This window comes from Dipteris shenzhenensis, chromosome 22 (assembly GCF_047967505.1).
Source record: "Dipteris shenzhenensis isolate YYH24624 ecotype China chromosome 22, Dip_SZ_1.0, whole genome shotgun sequence".
NCBI classification, from domain to species: Eukaryota; Viridiplantae; Streptophyta; class Polypodiopsida; order Gleicheniales; family Dipteridaceae; genus Dipteris; species Dipteris shenzhenensis.
The window spans coordinates 7,218,810-7,239,355 of NC_141617.1; the positions used below are offsets into that span (position 1 = coordinate 7,218,810).

Below are 20,546 nucleotides of genomic sequence, written 5' to 3' on the forward strand. Positions count from 1 at the left end.
AATGCTTTATATCTTTCAATTTTTTACAAAACCATATGTATGGGTGTTTCAGCTAGGAGAAGGGATGATAGATTAGCCAATTTTACAAAGCATTCAATGACGATATATAATATTTATTTCTTACCAAATACAAACATCTAGAGCTTTCTTATGTGAAAGATTGGGAACTTGTTTAAACAATGTATATCTGAGACTTAGTAATTTCTTCCATGTCTTTATTGTTAGAGAAGGAGTAGAGAAGAGAAAACTAAAACACCATGCTTTCGGCCACATTCACGATTGGCCTTGCCACTTTTTCCATGTCTTGATTGTTAGAGAAGCAAAAGATGGAAATATCATTCTTCTTTGTCACATTTATAGAAGACCTTTCCACTATTTTTCTTCCATGAAAACCCTTACTAAGTCATATCAAACCATGGTATTAAAACCATAAAGGCTACATTCATACAGCATCTTGTTGTACCCAATGCCAAAATAGCATTTTCAAACTTGCTTTATGGCATATATATAAACAAAAGTACCTAGGCGGTTGCAAATCATCCACTTCTGTGATTCAAGGTCCTGCAAAAAAATAATTTAAAAAATCCATCAAGACAAATCAAACTAAACTCAGCGCATAGTAATAATCGTAATAAAGCTTTTATCATATTAGAAAGATTACAAAGAAGCCCCTACCAAGTGCGTTTAATGCCCCTTAACAAAGTCATTGAATACATTCCAATCATTCTCATCTAAAGTATACTTATTGCTATTACACTCATAGGTGAGGTTTGCCAATGCAATTACGCTCTCAATATTTATCATGTCAAGGTCTGTAAGGTCATATGTGAAGCATCTTGAACCTTTTGCCTTTTGATACCACCCAAGCTAGACTTCTACTCCAAAAGGTCTATCTGAAAGGTTGAACCCTCTTTTATATTCCACATACCCCCCACCAACCTTTCTCCTCATTTTTTGAACTCGTCCAAGGTACCATATAGCTTGTGTTTTCTTTTTTTGCAAAGATCTTGGATTGCATTTCCTTTTGCTTTTCCTTGTTTTGTGTTCTTCGTGAAAGAATACGGCACAATCGGAACCTATTCCAAATAGGTTCTCATTTGATGTAGCAAGAGGTATATCTTCCTTAGGGTAGTATACTCCTTGGCGAACCCTTGTGAGTCTATCTTTAGAGAGTGTGGGATTTCCATTAAGTTGGCTTACCAATGTGGACTTGAAGAGAGTTTTACCATCAATGGTAACAACTGGGCTCACTGCTTCTTGTTCATCTAGGAGAGAATCCACCACATGTCTGATTTCACTTATGGAGGCATCGTTGTCATTATCATCTATTTCTGACACATGATCTGCTTGACATTGGTCTTCTTCTTCAGAATCAGATTCTTGTGAATATGCATCTATAAATCCATTTGACCAAGGTTCCATCCACCACTTCATATTCTCACCCTTTGGCTTCATATGCAAACTTTCACACATTTCTTGAGCACTTTTTAGTCCCTTCTTCAATGCTTCGATGATTTTATCATCAGTTGACACACACTCATAGTCCCCTAGATTAGCTTCTCGCATGTTCTCTTTGAGATTCAATTCTCTCCAAACATGTTCTTGCTTCTTATGTGCCCTTGTAAATAGAGGACTATCCTCTTTGCATTCACGTGTGCAAGCCTACTCATACTACCTGCACTATGTAGCATATCCATCAAGTCATAAGCGCGTTCTTGTCCCACCATGCTTCCAATCTTGCTGAAGAAGATTTCAACTGCATCTGAACCTGTAAGATGTAAAGGACACCTTAGGCCTGGACAAAATTCTCTAAAGTACTTGATCAGTAGGACCACAAAATGGCATGAGAGTTGCACATCTAAGAAAGCTTCCTTAGTTATGAAGTTTCTATTCAACATATAGTTGGCATGATGAACAATCCAAGACCTCCAAATTTGAAAGAAAAAAGAGACTTTGCCGCAAGATAGACTCGATCCACAAGATTCAAATGTGGAGATAAGAAGATGTCGATGTAGTCTCCAGCAATTTCAAGATAAGCTTGTGTTCCTAGCATGCTCCTCTCTTTTCTATGAATTCCATTGTTTTCCAATTCTCCCAAGCACCATTGCACTTGTCTACTACATATTCTTTGAGCTCTAGCCCAATTTTGGCGGTCATCCCAAACTCATCCTCTAAAAACACAACATAGTGCAGTTTCAATCTCACGATAGTCACTCATAAGATTGAAAACCATAAACTCCATCATGCATAGCAGGGACTAGCAACTGTGACATCCCCATTGACATCATCAGCACCCAACAGTGGGTGTAGACCATAGTATAAAAGTATGCTCTCACACATACAAATCCACACACCCACACATACTTGAGCATCCAGTTATACAAAGTCTTCGTACTAAGTTTCTGTCGCCACTCCGGAGGTGAAGGGCAAACTCAGCCATGATGAAGGCTAGCACTAAAGGAGAAGGCTAATCAAAAAGTAGTCCAAATCTCTTCATTCAAGCTACAGCTGCTTGTGAAGTCTAAACAATTTCATTTTAGTCTCTCCCAAATGAGCATCTAAATCTAAAACTAGCTGATAGGGCAACGCACCATTTAAGATAGAAAGAATTATCGCAGTACCAGCAGGCCACAACTTGGACGAAAACTTCACAAGGTGAAATTTGCATGTCCGCAAATACGGCAGAAGCATATACCTAGATGAATCCAGAAACATTCCCAAACTCATCCTCTAAAAACACAACATAGTGCAGTTTCAATCTCACGATAGTCACTCATAAGATTGAAAACCATAAACTCCATAAGATTGAACAAAGGTTGTGAAACACAACATAGTGCAGTTTCAATCTCACGATAGTCACCATAAGATTGAATAAAGGTTGTGCAACCTTAAAATATGATACCTTAATAAATGTAAAAGCATTAAACATTAATAGATATTAATTAATTCAAAGGTTTGGCTCTCGCAAAAGTTTTCTCAAAAAAGAAAAGCTCTCAGGATAGAGTATCATAGAGATGGATCAGTACTATCAATGAGGGAGAGAGTATTAAGGAGGCAGAGAGGGAGCACATTTGATGAGAAGATCAGGCCCATACTTAAGAGACAGAGGAGCTCTGTGCTATGCATCAGTAACAACATCTCAGCGGGGTTTGCAAGCTGCTGCAGGGCATTTTCCCACCGTCTGATCATCTCTTCGTCATACTTGCCTTCTTGTCGATGGGCTTTGATAGCCTCTGCAAACGGCCCATCCTTCTTCCTCAGCTCTTCTGGCATCACATCATAAAAGACTGGAATCACCTTAGACATCTGGGTGGTGTTACTCTCCATCATTTGCACAAGCTCATCCAGACACCACCGAGACTACGTAAATTCTAGTAAAGATAGGCACTCCTATGATAGCTCTCCTAGCAGCGTCCAGCATATAAGGGCGAACGTCATCTCCTTTCGGGAGCTCCTTCATGTCCAAAAATGCTTTGATTCCCAGTAACTCCAGAAAACGGTACAGGTGATTAGCAAATTTATGCTTCATCTCTAGACCACGATGACTGATAAACACCTGATGCGTGCCAATAGATGGATCCAGAGCTGCCCTCCTTTGAATGGCCTTGCCACACTCAGGCACATCAGCATCCCTTTTTCTCTTCGAGTTGTGCATGGCTACAAGTCACAACTCCTGCTACTCTTCCTTGGACAATGGAGAGGTACCCAAGCTAAATAACTTACTTTGGTTTAGAGAATCGAATACATATGGGAGGAAAAGCAGGCATCGATTGCTTGAGTCTGCTTAAGATCGATGACAGAAAGATCCAAGATCGGTGACAAGAGCAATGACAGCCGATGCATCACACAACAAAAGAACCATTAACTAGTTCCACAAAGAGAAGGTAATGAGAAAATCCATAGGACCTTGCTCTACTCTGCTTTCATATTTATATTACCTGCAGGTTTGAACTTGGACAGAAGTTTCACCGAGCAGCGTTGCGGCTAACAGTTGGAACCAATTGGAGAACCCATAGGTCGAGCAGCGCTGTAGGTAACGGGGCGTGTTGACTTCCTATTGCTGCGAAGTAGTCTCTGTGTTAATGAATGTGTAGGCCTGCAACTGCTGAAATGGAAGATTGAGAATAATGCGAAGCCAAACAATGCTGATAATTACATTGGGGAGCAGTCAAACTTCAAATAAACAACCAAGATGTGTATTGAGCGACCTTGGTATTGGAAATACCTGGATTTCGTCCATTAAGTTAAGGCGCAGAACAAAATCTTGGAGAACGAGGCAATGGAGATAGTTGTAGATGGAGGCGTACAGCTTTTTTGAGGAGCGAGCCTACACGAGATGATGAAGCGTACTCTCTGGGGGGAGGAGTGTTGATTTAGCAAGAGGGGATCGTGGAGGATGGGGAAGAAGGAGATGGCGAGGAAGATGGAAGAGGATTAGGAGGGGATTTCAAAAGCGGCGGCCCATTAAAGGGCCATTAAATTTTGGCAACAAGATTTAGCAAGATTTAGCAAGATTTAGATAAGATTGCATGAGCTATCACCTTCATAGCTTGTAGAGAGCTTGTAACCATGTTATTCATATATCATTTGATTCCATATTTCAAGAATATTCTCACAATATTGCACAACCTAGACATCATGGTTGGATTGATTTTGCGATTGCATCTTCGACAATTCTTCCCCTATGGTTGATAGTGAATGGGAGAGGACTTGTGAGAACGCTCTAAAACAAGATGGCCTCATGGTTGAATTTTATAAGGGATTTTGGCATGTCATTTTGGATGTTTTGGTTAGTATGCTTAATTTTATGTGTTACAATGGTGTTCTATTAGAAGGCATGACTAATGATTTGAGTTAGTAGACAGAGTTGTGATGCCCATCAGGGAGGCACCAAGGCTCCAACTGAGGCAACAATGAGCCTTACAACAGTGGCTACCTCTCTAGCCAAGAGCAGATCAAGTTCCCTCTCATTGCTCTATGCCAGCGGGGATGAGGCACACTACAAAAGAGGAGGAAAGGGAGGAGTAGGGCAGGGTGAGACAAAGGTCTCTTGAAGAGCAATGGATGCTAGGGTCTAGCCAAAGAAATGAAACTTCGTGACCGATGATGCCAAATAGATTCTGAACACAAGAGTCACATTGTCATTGGTGTAGAGACAATAGAGGGAAGAGGATGGAGATGTAGGCATTTAGCAAATATAGATTCCACCCCATAAGATCCATAGCTTGTAATGGGTGGAATCCATAGTTTCCACGCACACTAAATATTTGTGAGAATTATTTTTCCCTTTCATAGGCATATAACCATGGTGGATGCCCCTTGGCCTCCTTTGCCCCACTCTCTCCTAGTCCTCCTAGCAACACCTTGTGCCTCCCCTTGCCTCGTGGAAATAGTAGCCCTCCTGGCGAGCATTTTCTCTTTGCCCTACACTGACCTCTGCTCATCCATTGCTTCAACTAGCCTAGACATGTGGTTGCCCTGCTATCCACCAAGACTCCTAGCTATGGTGAAAGGGAGGTGGCTCAACGGGTTTCCTTGTGCCCCCCTCCACCCTGTGTACATTAGGTTAGCTACTTCTTGTTAAATTATGCTAGGTTTCATTATTACTGTACATTGTGTTAATCGGATGTATGACTATAATATAACTGCATTTAGGACCTATGCTCCAACGCCATGCTAACACCTATGTACAACCACATCCATGACAACTTGGGGAGATTTTAGCATTGTCCTTCTAATAACTAATCCACCACTAGATGCCGCAAACAACAAGATGCCATTTCTAGGCATTTTTAGGCATTGTGTAGCATATGCTGCAAACAACAAGATGACATTTCTAGGCATTGTATAGCATATATAATACCTCGAGAAAAGATATGGTCTAAAGAAGCTAGAAAGGGTCTTCTTTAATCTTTGAAGATACCATACATAAGAGCCTTCTTTAGCTCTCAATGTAGCAGACACAAGGGCTTATGTTCTCCTACTAACCTAGAAATAGTTTTATACTTTCATTTACTTTGAAATCATCATGTTTACCATATTCTAGTTCAAACTGTCACTGGTAGTGATGCTCATGGTACTTGCTAATCTACAACTCTAGGCACAAGTGCATGAAAAACCCTCAAGCATAATGGGATTCTCACTCAATGACAAATTCTCATTTTGCTTTTGATCCCTTGTTGCTATATGGATACTATATTTTCCCAAGTGGGAGAATCCTTTTGAATAGAGCTATCTAAAAATAAATACCTTACTTCTTTACTCTCACAGGTTTTATCCAATGGATTTAATTATAGGAATGGCTCTCCACTATCTATCCTTTTTTAAATAATAGATCAATTGTTTGAGAGCTAGAAGGATCTTTACAAAGGCAGTGCTAAATAGACTGAGTAGAACTTAAGAAAATCAAGTATAAGAGGCATCAACTTCAAAAATACTCCTCCACCATTGATTCAATGCAATCCCTTTGTGGATGGAAAGAAAACAAAAGAGAGTGACAAGATTTAAAAACTTCAAAAAATAAATTCAAGCATTCTAATCTCATCCTAATGAAAAGGCCAAAAAAGAGCAATAAAGAGAGAAAATTATAGCATCATAATCCTCGGTGCAAGGCATTGTAGTAGGTGGTGTTGATCTAAAGCACTACCAAGCATCCGTTTGAATTATTACTTGATGACCGTTTAAATAAGTCGTTAACATTCATGCAATTGTAAAATTTGGTGATAAAAAAATACCTCTTTTATGTTCTCATTGGTAAAAATGATGCAATTGTGTTTATGTAATTGTAAGACAATATATCATTCGATGACCCCAAGTTTGCTTGAAGGTCCTTTTGTATCCTTCATTCATGATGGCTTCTATGATTTTATTAACATTTAAATAATGCCTAAAATTATGGACTTTATCAGGAGGTTATTCTCCACCAAAATCTAAACCATAGCTAGGGAGATCTATGTACCTTCCCTCCTTACTCTTGTACCTTGAGGTCGTTTGCCCACCAAATCCCTCTCAAACCTAGTATCATCATCACCAAATCCATTATCCTTCCCTCTACAACTTTGGCCTTCCATTGTGATCCTCTTCCATGGTCAGCTTGCCTCTACCTCCATGGATGCTCTTGTTCATGTTTTGACCTCTACCTGTGTCACAGTGCAGAGATGTCAAGGATGTGTAGAGGTAACCCAAGGTTTTTCATCAAAACACACAAATATCATGGACAACATCAATAGTGGAAAGAAAGATCAAGTAAATGAACACCATCGACACACACCATGCCACCATATCCATGAATTCACCCTTTGTTTGAAGCAAAAAATCAACTAACATTCCTAGCCTTCTGCCTCCCTTGCGATGGCATCTTCCTTACTTGACCTAGGCTCCAATTGGTACCATTCATTCACTTGGTGGAAATGGCTAGAAATGCTCTTAGATCCATTGCAAAAGTTTGCAAGGGAGAGCTAGAAGTCTCTATGAAATCCTACAAACATGAGACTGAAATTAAACACATATATAATGACACACAAAATATGTCAAGCTGGTCGGTGGGCTCAACAACCATTGGGCATTGTTGCAATAGGAGGAGAAGGAGATGGAGATCCAAGACGCTTCAGCTAGGAGGAAGGAAGCCAGCAAAAAAATAATGTCATGATGAGGAGAGGGGTTTCAAAATAGAATACCTGCTTAAGACGGATGGATGTATTTCAAAAATTTGGAGGTGTGTTGATGAAGGTGCACGCCCAAGCCTACAAAAAGAAATTGAAGGGGACTACTTTTTGGTAAGAGGAAGAAGATCCCCTTGCTTGCCACATGGTAAATGGAGCTTCTACTTAGTATATAATGTATATGTATTCCACAACTCGCAACTAGACAAGATATAGGATATTTGAACAATAGTAATACGTCTCTTTAATTGCAATGGCAGTGTATAAGAACCTAACCCAATTGCTAGTGAGGTATTAACACATAGTGTGCTTGAGCACTCAAGGTAAGAGCAATGTGTTGAGGTTGGCAACTCGAATTGGTGTTGTGAAAAGGCTTCCCAACACTTGCCACACGAGGTTTGACGCAACTTGGTCATAGAGTCCATAAATGTTAGGCTAGAACTGCACACGAGTATGGCGCTATCCCATGCAAAAAGGTGCCAAGTGTTATCCTCTTGCACCTTACACCGATATTGCCCACTTTTCCCATGCAAAAAAAGGGCCAAGTGTTAAGGCATGGTTGGTCACACACCTGGGGTGCCAACTCCATATCTTTAATGTTACTACCCTCATCCAAAATCTAGGGTATGGGGGACAAGATCCATATAAAACATGAAATTCTTAAATATGTAAGGGTAAAATATGAAAATCCAAGGTAACCCCACCCACAAATCACTAGTAATATACTTCAACAAATATGCATGGTTTTTAGATTTTTGCATATTTTTCATAATATTCGAGGGCTAGAAGGGGGGGGGGTCTTTTAGCCCAAGGGGGTAAAACAAAAAATACACTAAAATATGAGAACCCAACGCCTTTAAAAATGATATAACTTTTGCATGTGTTATCTCAAGGTGTAAAGGCATATTCAAATGAAGCTCTTTAAGTGTAGAATACAACGATGCCGACATGTTAGATTTTACTTGTGGCATATTTTTTAATTTTTCTCACACTCAAGATTTTTATTGCTTTTCTTATTGAAGGGAGTTGGCACCCCAAGGTCACACGAATTCTGCCCGCATATGTAGCACTGCCCAAGTTCTTGGGGTAGGGTTAAATTGAATGCAAGTGGCACCCACAATGATTTGAAACCAATATCAGCGACCACAACCTTGACTACCAGGCTAAGGCGGTGTGTATGCAACCACGCCCACCAGGTTTTTTTAATAAATAGACTTGGAGGGGCACACTTTTGGTGTTTAATCGCCCTTTGTTCTCTTTTGAATTGCAAAAATTGCCTATTTTTTGGTCCCCTAAGGGTCTATGGCATGGTGGGTGTATTTTCATTTAGGGATGGCTAATTAGGACCTCACATCACTATCCTTTTTGTGTGGGTCCTGTTGACCCACCTAATGAGGTATTAGGATAAGCATTAGTGTTAACTAGCGATGCATGACTAGCCTTTCTTGCTACCATATGTATTCATTGAAATTTTACTTATTTAAAGAAGGAAAGAAAGAAGTCGATATCATTTCTTTTCTTTATAATCTTACATGTTGTTATATAGTGATTTGATGTGATGCCCTATATTGTATAGCATATAATCACTATACTCTAGATTTTATAAGTTCAACATTTTTAAAAAAGGAACTAAAATAACTACAAGTGACACAAGGTCCATCAAACCTGATCCTCCCTATAAATACCAAGGAGTTAGTCCTTTGTTTTATACAAAAATTCAATACTTTTTGAGGATTTAAGCCCAAAAAATACATGAATAAGGCATTTATATTCCAAGCTTGTGAGTTTTCTCTTTATTAACACGAATCTAATTATCATTGTCACGTCTAAGATATTATGAGCAAGACAAGCACCATATACATGTCGGTGTTATTGTCCATGAATTTTGCATCTACCAAGGACTTCCTTAGTGCTTGATCACCACCGTGAAGAACATGAAGAACATGAAGGACTTCCTTGGTGCTTGATCACCATCGTGAAGAACATGCTGAGGAAATAGGTATTGGTGATTTTGACAAGACTTTCCAGGTATTACATTCATCCCATCATCCCTCCACACACGAGGAGAGGGAGACAAGACAAATGGGACCAGCCATGCAAGTATTGAGAGATCTTTATGAGGAGTTGATGGTCGAAGAGGATCAGTTAGTCTGCAGGTGGAAGGCCCTCATCTTCACTCCAGTTTTCGTCCAGGATGTCCACCGTGTCATGATGCATGGTATCTTGCTGAATGCAGGGCAGATGAGGACTGCATCAGTTGTAACAGGTTTGCCTGACAGGAAGGTCCACGCCTACCCATCGCCTGAAACCCTTTCTTGGCAGCTGCTATCAGTCTTTCATCTTTACAACCTAGCCTTGAGAAAGGTCGGTGATAATCTCACTGTGGCTATACCCCAGTTGTACCAATTAGCTACAGTGCTCTTTGTTCATTTTGTTAGCGTTCACCCTTTCTCGGATGGAAATGGCAGGCTTGCACACATGCTTGCCAACCATGTGTTGTCTGTTGTCACTCCTTTCCCAGTCACACCCTATGCAGATGGTTCATGTAAGAGGGAATCAATTACATGAGAAAATGTAAAAATGCAAGAATAGGGGTATTTTTAATAATGCATGCTCCACATGCTATATTGGATTTATGAGAAAATGTAAAAATGCAAGAATAGGGGTATTTTTAATAATGCATGCGCCACAAGATATAATGGGTTTATGAGGAGTGGCCCCCTTGAGGCCACTAACAAGAATTGACACAAGATTTCATTTGCACTACTAAGAAAGTCAAAACTGTCATGGGCAGGCAGTTGAGGCAAGAAACACAATGTAGAAGTATGGCGGGTGATATAATATTATGTCAATAATCCATGGATGAGGTAGAAATAAGTTTAGGTAGTTCTTTACAATAAATCCATTACCACACTACCATTGGGTCAACCACTAATATTGGACCATACATCATTGATTTGATTGTGGTATGAATGAGTAGTGCACATGGTCGATGTAGCAATGTGTCCCATTTCACATGATCAATGTAGCAATGTGTCCCATTCCACATGGTCGATGTAGCAATGTGTCCCATTTCACATGCACAAGTCCATGGATGACGTAGAAATAAGTTTGGGTAGTTCTTTACAAGAAATCCATTACCACACTACCATTGGGTCAACCACTTATATTGGATCATACATCATTGATTTGATTGTGGTATGAATGAGTAGTGCACATGGTCGATGTAGCAATGTGTCCCATTTCACATGCACAAGTACGCTAATGCATTGGAAACATCTTTTACATTAACTTTCAAGATTTGGCTATGAAAATTCTCTCATAACCTTCTAGCGATTCCTCTAGTGAACGAAATTTAATTACAAGTATATGCACTCGTTAATAAGGAATCGCTTGCAACCAAAATTGAAGACAAAAAAGCTTATATGTATATGCAAACAAAAGAGTATTGTATGACACGAGTAACCTGACCTGTCTACGATGAGCTAGAGACCTACCCGCTCTCTCTCTCTCTCTCTCTCTCTGTCTCTATAGGGCCTCCCTGTTAGTGAAAATTTGTATTAGCTCATGGGAAGGGGGGTGTAGGGGGATAAATGGGGGGAGGGAAAAATGCCACATGTCCGTGGAGTCGACCTTCTAGAACTCTCTGAACCGCCATTGAAGAGGTATGAAGAGAACCTGTTCCCAACTCCTTGTGCTAGCCTATGAATGGAACACTGGCGAGCCACGGCAATCAACTGGGAGGGGCGGCAATCACCTTGGAGGTCAGCCTCCGTAGGTACTTGGTAGCATGGAGTCTCCATGGGTAGCATGGAGTCAAGCAAGAAAGAGTCTATTGGTACAGTGGGGTACAACGGAGAATGAAAAATGATGGCGAACACAACGGAGAGAAAATAGACGAGGAGAATGATGGCAGACACAACGGAGAGCAAAATGGCACTGGAGCAGAGGAGCAAAGGGGCAAGGCCCTCAACACTGGAGCAGAGGAGCAAATGACGCTGCGATCAAGATGATGGGCGATGAAGGCTACAATTGTGAAGGCCGAGCTTTGCACCACACGCATCGTTATGGTTGCTCGAGAATTCGTACTCGATGTGATCATCAGGGTGTGTCTACTAATGGGTCTACTAATGTCTAAAATTCTCTAACTTTGTGCTGGAGCCTCGGATTTGCATCAAACTTTTTGCATTGGGTTTGTAATTTTATATTTCAATTGTCTTCGCATATTGGATTAACAAAAGCTACAAATTTTGCATGATTCATTGACGAAATTCATTGATGATTTAATTAAAACATTAACCTAAGCTAAACCCCTAATGTAAATATTAATCAAAATTAAGCTAATCTAATTAATCTTCCGCTCTGCCTTGCCACATACACCCTCTCTGGCTCCCTCCCCTCCGCCTCCCCGTCCTCCACCTTGCCCCTTCCCTTCCGCCTCTTGCCACTGCTTCCACCCAGCGACCCTCACCAGCCACTACCCTCTTTGTCCTCCATCCAACCACTCAATCTCCTTCGCCCCATGGCCCTCTCACTCCCTCTGCTCAGACACCACCAACAGCAAGAAGGCAACGAGCTACTAAAAGAGCCGATTTTGATCATGTACGACTAATTAGAAATAAAATTTACAAATTCCTGTGAGATTGGAGGGAATCAGTCCCACACCTTGATGATCATGTCGAGTACGAATTCTCAACCAACAGTAACGATGCGTGTGGTGCAAAGCTCAGCTTCACAATCATAGCCTTCATCACCCATCATCTTGATCACAGCATCATTTGCTCCTTTACTCTAGTGTTGAGGGCTTGAGGGCCTTGTCCATTTCCTCCTCTGCTCCAGTGTCATTTTGCTCTCCGTTGTGTCTGCCATCATTCTCCTTGTCTTTTTGCTCTCCGTTGTGTCCGCCATCGTTTTTCATTCTCCGTTGTGCCCAACTATAGCAATAGACTGTTTCTTGCTTGACTCCATGCTACCCACGGAGACTCCATGCTACGTAGTACCTACAGAGGCTGACCTCCCAAGTGATTGCCGGCCCTCCCAGTTGATTGCCGTGGCCCGCTAGTGTTCCATTCGTAGGCTAGCGCAAGGAGCTGGGAACAGGTTCTCTTTATACCTCTTCAATGGCGGTTTAGAGAGTTCCAGAAGGTTGACTCCAAGGACATGTGGCATTTTTCCCTCGTCCCATTTATCCCCCTTCACCCCCCTCCCCATGAGCTAATACGATTTTTCACTAACAAGGGGGCCCTATTATCCCGTAAATATACATTCGATAGTGTTTTCCAATACCCGAGTAAGTTTCTTTATAAATAAACTATAGATAAAAAATGTAACAATCTTTGGAAAACTCTAATCCCTCATTTATCTTGGGAGTGATTGGAACTTAATGAGAAAATGATAATGGATCAATTTAAACTTTTGCCCTTACACAATGATAATGCATCAATCTAACTTTTTCACTTACACAATGCATGAATCATTTCAAATATTTTAATATAAAAGACTTTTGAAACTCTCATGATATTTTTTAAAGTATCATTCAACAAAATACTTTTTTATATGTATAAACATAGTTCAAAAAGATACATAAAAAGGCCTCAAAATTTTGCACACAATGTTTTGAGGATTACAAACTCATACTCATATTCTTCACAGCCTTGTGTTTGCAGGTAGGTTACTCCAATCCCGCAAGAGCCTTGTAAGCTGCATATGTGCTTTGAACTTTCATGGCATTTAGAAGACAAAGTAAGCAAAGTTAATGCTTACAAGGTAAACAAAATTATATAGCAAACGCATCAAAACAATTTTGTACAATTCCATCGTGTAAATATAAAATGGGCATAGGGATGGTAGAGGGATTCTACACACCTTGTTGATGGTAGGTGGTGGCAATGGGAGACTAGTCTCGAAGCAAATTCTCTGTATCTTGGGTTGCTCTAGTTTATGCAAGCAATGCATTGAGGCATTGGTTTTCTAGCACAAGCCTCACATTCTCTACTACAATGCAACAATGTTCAAAAATTGTATCTCAAATAGTGATTGGAGTAAAGGTGAGCTCTCCCCTAAGGGAGCCTAGACCTTTCCAAAGATCATCATAATTCACAAAGTCTACATGATATAAAGAGAACATCAATGTAGCACATATATAAACCCTCGAATGGAAATCCAAAATGCAAGAGTTGACAAACTGATCTTTATTTATTTTCTTGAAGGACTACGGAGTCTCGAAGGTTGTGATTGAACCAAATACACCAATCTCGCATGTTTGAGGCTTGTTGGTGAAGTTGATGGGATCACCTAGCGCGAACTATGAAACCTTTGAAAAAACTGCGAAAGCAAATATGAGCCACGCGAGCAATGCCCAATTGAAAGAAAAGCATCGTTCATGTGACTAATGGTTTAATTATTACAAGCCTTGACAATCAAATGTACAACTTGCAAATTCTAAAGAAAGAGATTTCTCTCTATCGAAAGCACATTTCCACCTCTTCCATGGCTCGCATTGCTTCATCTTCATTAATCTTATGGGCATGACATCTAGTCACGATATCTTCCAACATATAGACTCCAATGCAACGGGTTGGTAGAACCCCTTACTTTTAGACATGCTATTCTTTGATAAACATCTTTTGCAAACTTATATGGGGAGCTAAGTAGGATCTTGCTCTCATCGACCCTCCATCCAATATAAAGACTTTGCCCACAAATTGATCACCAACTGTGAAATCAAGCATGTGGTTACAAGCATTCAAGCCTCTACGGTAAAATACTGTGAGTGGACCTCTTTCAATACACTCATGATTGTTGTAGCGATGGATAATGACTATTGGCAAAACCATCCACTCCACATGGATTGGAGATCTCAGGTCACCCATCTTTTTTATTGGTGAGATACTATTTGTCCATTTGGAATAAGCTTTGAAGGAGAAGAGAGACACCTTAACATATCATGGATACTTCCTCTATTAAAATATGGGCTGACAGCCCATAGCTCCTCGTCATGTGTAAACGCTATTGCTCAACAAATAGATCTATGCATCATAATGACACAATTGGTCTAAAACCAGGTACACCCACTAGTTATATACCTAGATGAATCCAGAAACATTCCCAAACTCATCCTCTAAAAACACAACATAGTGCAGTTTCAATCTCATCATAGTCACTCACAAGGTTGAAAACCATAAACTCCTTCATGCATAGCAAGAACTAGCTACTATGACATTTTCACTTACGTCATCAGTGCCCAACAGTGGGTATAGACCATAGTATAAAAATATGCTCTCACACATACAAATCCACACACCCACACATACTTGAGCATCCATTTATACAAAGTCTTTGTACTGAGTTTCTGTCAGCACTCCGAAGGTGAAGGGCGGACTCAGCCATGATGAAGGCTAGCACTAAATGCACATTTACTTGCACTCCATTGCCAAATTGCTCATGAATCTGCAATGTTAAAAATGCACATTAAAAAAACACATGCAATTACATTCCCAAACTCATCCTCTAAAAACACAACATAGTGCAGTTTCAATCTCACAATAGTCACTCATAAGATTGAAAACCATAAACTCCATCACGCATAGCAAGGACTAGCTACTATGACATCCCCACTAACATCATTAGCGCCCAACAGTGGAGGTAGACCATAGTATAAAAGTATGCTCTCACACATACAAATCCACACCCCCACACATACTTGAGCATCCATTTATACAAAGCCTTCGTACTGAGTTTCTGTCGACACTCCGAAGATGAAGGGCAAACTTAGCCATGATGAAGGCTAGCACTAAAGGAGAAGGCTAATCAAAAAGTAGTCCAAATCTCTTCATTCAAGCTACAACTGCTTGTGAAGTCTAAACGATTTCATTTTAGTCTCTCCCAAACGAGCATCTAAATCTAAATCTAGCTGATAGGGCAACACCCCATAAATTATCGCAATACCAGCAACCCTATTGTTTGATAAATAGCTCTATGATTCACTGTCATTGCTAACTTAGTTTTAAACAAAGAATGATTGCGTGCATCTTTATGTTCACTTTTCTTTCCATCATGACACAGGTGGTCTGAAACTGAATACACCTACAACTTGCACTCAAGGCACTTCCACTCCATTGCTCAAGTACTCTCTAAATCTGGGACACTTTTAAAGGAAAATGCACATAAAAAACACACATGTATGTGTATTGGGTGCAAAGTTGTACTTTTATCCTCCCTTCCTCTAACATTTACATCACCTGGTATCTCACTAATCATGGCAAAAAAAAAAGGTTTCAGGGCACATTTCAAGTCCCTTCTCTTTCATTCTATGAATGGAAGCTTTGATCACTTTCCACTCAAACATCCACATGTGAAGCTTTTCCCCTCCATCAATAGGCGATTTCAAGTCATAACTAACACATCTTATTGACTTATTACATCCCCAAACGATCAAGGAAAAAAATGCATATATAATCTCCTCCACTATATTTTGAAAGTTTATATACACTTTTAAAAAATTGGGGCTTGCATTTAATCTTTTTCTCTGTCAAACGTAAAATGCAATCTTACGAATCAGCATCTGAAGCTCAAGCTTCCACAGGCTTCGGTGCCAGGATGGATATTTGGACAATGACCTACTCTGGATCGAACCAAAGAACAAGCAAAAAGAAAAGTTTGTTAGACAATGAAACGCCTAACCATTAAAATCAATTACAAAAAAGAGCAGTCTCGAGGAGCCTATTTCAACCCATTGAGCTCTATGACAGGCTTCTTACCAGAGTATGCTTTCATTGGGGTCTTTCCCACGACCGCTTAGTCATTGTCCTATCGGCTTTGAGGATATTTTTTAAGTGCTGACATGGACAAGTGTTTCAGAGGCTTTTTCATGCAGAGTGCTAGAAGCAGGATTAGGTAATCTGTTGAAGCCTTTATGGTGGAAACAGGAGCACCATCAAGAGGGCAAACTGTTCTGGAGACTGCTGGAAAGTGATCCAAAGTTTCTAGGAAATCTATGTGGAGAAGTCACCGTGATTCCACTACTTATGTGTGTTGCTTGGTTGTGTATCCTCTGGAATAGTGATGAGTTGAAGCAGATCCAGGTGGCGTGATGCTTGGCAGCACATAGGTTTATGAGAGGAACAACTGGATGAATCTGATGAAGGTACCAAGATTGCTCGAGAGCCTGGCATGTTCATGACCAAGCCATGTGGTGCCATGGTTGTTTGCTGCTGTTACCTGTGTGACGAATGGCTTGCCTGTGCGAACCAGGACCATGAGAAATAGGAGCTGCAGGTTCTGGGACGAAAGATCAAGGAACCTTTAAATGGTTTCAGAGAGCGCTCCTGATAAAGCTGATGGATCATCTCTGGATGAAAGGGCCCCCAGTGCAGCGAGAGGAAGAGCAGGAAGCAGTGCATGGGAGCACCAAAGAGCCAGCCCACTGAAGCTCACTGTGTGCACCCAGGTTGACAGAGCGGAGAGGTGCCACAGAGTTAGGACGCACACCTGTGTGCCAAAGGTCCAGCATCCAAGCTGTCCTAGATGGTAACATTTGAGTGATGCTACTGTATCAGGGTTTGAAAATTTTAGAGATTCTTCTCTACATGCTGTGCATGCCGTGCATCTCTAGTTTACATCTGTGTTTATTCTCTCACATACTTGTGTGCATGAGGAGTCATTTCTCTACTATGGTTATGTGACCTTAGCCAACATGCAGTTGGCTGTGTGAAAGTAGCTCTCTATTTTTCAGACATCCTAAAGGCCCTATGGCTTCCCTAGAGTGCTGAGGGACGCCCATCACACGGTCAGTTCGAGAGGGTGAACAAAGGGTCAAGGACTATGTGATGCAATAGTACTATGACACTATCTTGGGATCAATGGCTTGGACTTGCAAAACAAATTTACAACAGTACTATTTACCTATCCATTCAGATCAGCCTATTTGAGGCAATGCATGGATATAAAGTTGTGAGGGCTGTGGAAAAAACAGTTTTACACAATCTTATCTAATAGAAGGGCCTACCAAAATTGTGTCACCCTACGTTCTAGTAGATAGATCAACAGCATTCACTGCTTGAGACCTTTCTTCATAGAAAGCCACAACTTGTGATTTTGTGGGCTGGGAAGGGATGAATGTAATCTAGGAGAAAATTAAGTTATATTTTCACGGAGGGCTAGCACTACAAATGCTGAAGGGTTTTGGGAATTGAGGACAAAACAGGGCTAAAAATGCTCTATGAGGTCCGCATATAACTCCACCCTTCTCCCATGGTGAAATTTTACTCACCTCTCTCTCTCTCTCTCTCTCTCTCTCTCTCTCTCTCTCTCTCCTTTTGCATCCATCCATCTACTTCCCCACATTTAATATTGCCTGGCCTGTTTCTAACGCGACAGTTCTCTCTCGTCTGATATTGTCCCAGCGTGGAACCTGTTCCTCTATGGTTTCCAGGATCCAAATGAGCGTTTCCAGAAACATGGAATTGCATAGTTGAGCAGACCCTCAATCATGTCGAAGCAGCATTTGGCTGTGGTAAAGAAAATCTGCCAGGCTGGTTAACATTAGTTGAAAGTGGCACTTGACTCTATACAAAATTGTGCATATCCAATCTTGCAAAGTGTGAAAGGAAAAGAACCGGACTTACAAGAAGACAGAGTACAATATCAGAAATAAAGAGAATTAGTAAGCAGAGCACAACTTGTGTTTACACCATTATTCAAATATAGCCTAACCCCCAAGATCATACTTTGTAAACATGTCAAAATAGAATCAAAACAGCATTCTGATTAGGTGCAGCCCTTTCCAAATCATGTGCCATGCTCTTATGGCGACCGAAATCATGACTCAAAGCCCGTTATAAACTAGGACTGAATCATGGATGGCCTCATAGCCTACCCATCAAAACACATCCAGAAATCCTGGTTGATATTAAGAAATTCAGGTTGTTTCCAAGACATTAAGGGTTGTATTACATGAAAATCGAATCATAGTCGTCCAACAAACGAGATGAACATATAGAAAGCTATTTTACAAGGATTTTTAAGCCCTTAGAAATTAAAAAGGGAATAGAGAGATACAAGATAATAGAGACATAGACTCAGTTTGATGCTAGTCATGCTTCCTGTCCCGGTGCCTCGCGTGGTGCTTTTTCTTTCTTGCATGCCCAAACCCTTCTTCCCCTTCAAACGGCTCACTGTATTCGCTTGACCTCTTGCTCTTCCTATGAGAATGCCTTCTCCGTCTCTTCCTCCTCTCAAATTCACTATCGCTGTCTTCTTCGGTTATCTTCCTCTTCCGGTGTCTGCCAGATTCCTCTGAATCGGACTCGGACGAATCTCTGAGTCTCTTTTTCGACTTCCTTCTGCCATTAGAATGCTTCTTAGATCTTCTGACTTCTTCTTCAGAACTCTCGTCCGTTGAAAAGCTTTGAGATTTTCTGCTCGATTTGCTTCGCTTCGAATGGGACTTCGAGGACTTTCTACGCTTTGAGGCTTCAGATCTTTCTTTCTTACGTCCTTTGGTCTTGGAGCTTTTGAGAACGTTCCTTCCGAACTTAGCCGTGATTGCCCGCTCCATTTCAGAATCCTCGGAGCTATCGGAGAGATCACTTTCTTCGTCTGAACTCTCTTCCTCTGAGGAACCCGTCGATCCGTCGTCCGCCTTGTCCTTCTTCAAGCCTCCCTCCCGTTCCATCAAAGCCGCGGCAGTTGCTACGACTTCCTCCTTAACGGCCAGAAAATTGCGACACTGAAAGGTGAGATGCCCAACTCTGCCACATTTCTTACAGGAGCCGCGAGCCTCGTCGGCATTGGAGCCGGTAAGGCGGGCTAAGGCAAGCAAGCCCTGGAAACTATCGTAGGCATTCTGCTCAGCGCCAGAGACAGCGGATTCTCCTCCACGATCGGGGGCAGGTTGTTTCTGATCAGGGGCGTAAGGGTCATAACCGATGGCGCTCTGCCAGATGCCATGAGTCTGAAGGGCAGCACTGCTATGAACTCTGTTGTTAGCGGGCATGCGGACGCGACCTGCGGTGGCCGGCATGGCGATGGATGCAAAGGGAAGAAGCCCACTGGGCAAGCAAAACACACACTAACAGAGAAAAGAAGAAGAAGAAGAAGACGACTAAGAGAAAAGAAGGGAAGACAGTATTGCTCTCAAGGGAAGACTGTGAATTAGGGTTTGTGGATTGTGCAAGTTCTGCATAAAAAGGGCTGGTTACTGGAGGCAGCCTAGAGGTTTTGAGGTCCCTCCTTGAACCACTTGTCATGCTTTTCTCTTTGCTTTATTGAGAGACAAGTGGCTTTTCTCTCAGGCCATGGTCGATTAACCACGTGTCATGGTCTTAGTGATCGCTTTTCTCTTTGCTTTATTGAGAGACAACTGGCTTTTCTCTGCCATCGTCGATTAATCTTGTGAAAACGAAGCTCTCAAATTGGAGTCACTACAGATAGTAATATTGCTTTTTGATCAACACAATCTCCCGCCTGTCCAAAGTTTTCATCGACAATTTGAGTGTAATTCTTCCATCCACGAGGGTGCAGACTATGCAGGTTGGGAGGACTGATCACCAACAACCTCTTTTGCCTCCACGATCTTGCTTTCCAAGCTCCATGGCCAACGACCTCGACCTCTAACGCTGAGGAAGATCTCAGTGACCTCGGAGATGACTACAAAGCTACCTCTTCTGGCCCCCAAAAGGTTGGTGAAGGGAAGCCCATTGGATCTTCCGGACTCCTGAAGAGAAGCTTGTCAAAGCCGGTCACGATTGGCAGACCCCCGAGACTGGGGATGAAGCGAAAGGTAAGAGCTTTTGGGTTGCAATTTGTTGCTCTTGATCCTTTGGAGGACATATATCTTGCTTTTTCTTTCGTTGCTGGTTAGCGATTAAGCAAGAGATTTAATCT

General features: G+C 41.3%; 1 protein-coding gene across 1 annotated transcript; it reads right to left on the minus strand.

Annotated features, from left to right (window-relative positions):
• Positions 1 to 18,441: 18,441 nt before the first annotated feature.
• Positions 18,442 to 19,863, minus strand: LOC147887672 (uncharacterized). The gene has a single exon (XM_087393548.1). The coding sequence runs from the start codon at positions 19,681 to 19,683 to the stop codon at positions 18,751 to 18,753; it is 933 nt and encodes a 310-aa protein (XP_087249674.1). The 5' UTR covers positions 19,684 to 19,863; the 3' UTR covers positions 18,442 to 18,750.
• Between the last annotated feature and the right edge of the window lie 683 nt (positions 19,864 to 20,546).

Excerpts from the sequence above, each read along its gene's own strand:
- LOC147887672 (XM_087393548.1), bottom strand. The coding sequence starts at position 19,683 with ATGCCGGCCACCGCAGGTCGCGTCCGCATGCCCGCTAACAACAGAGTT.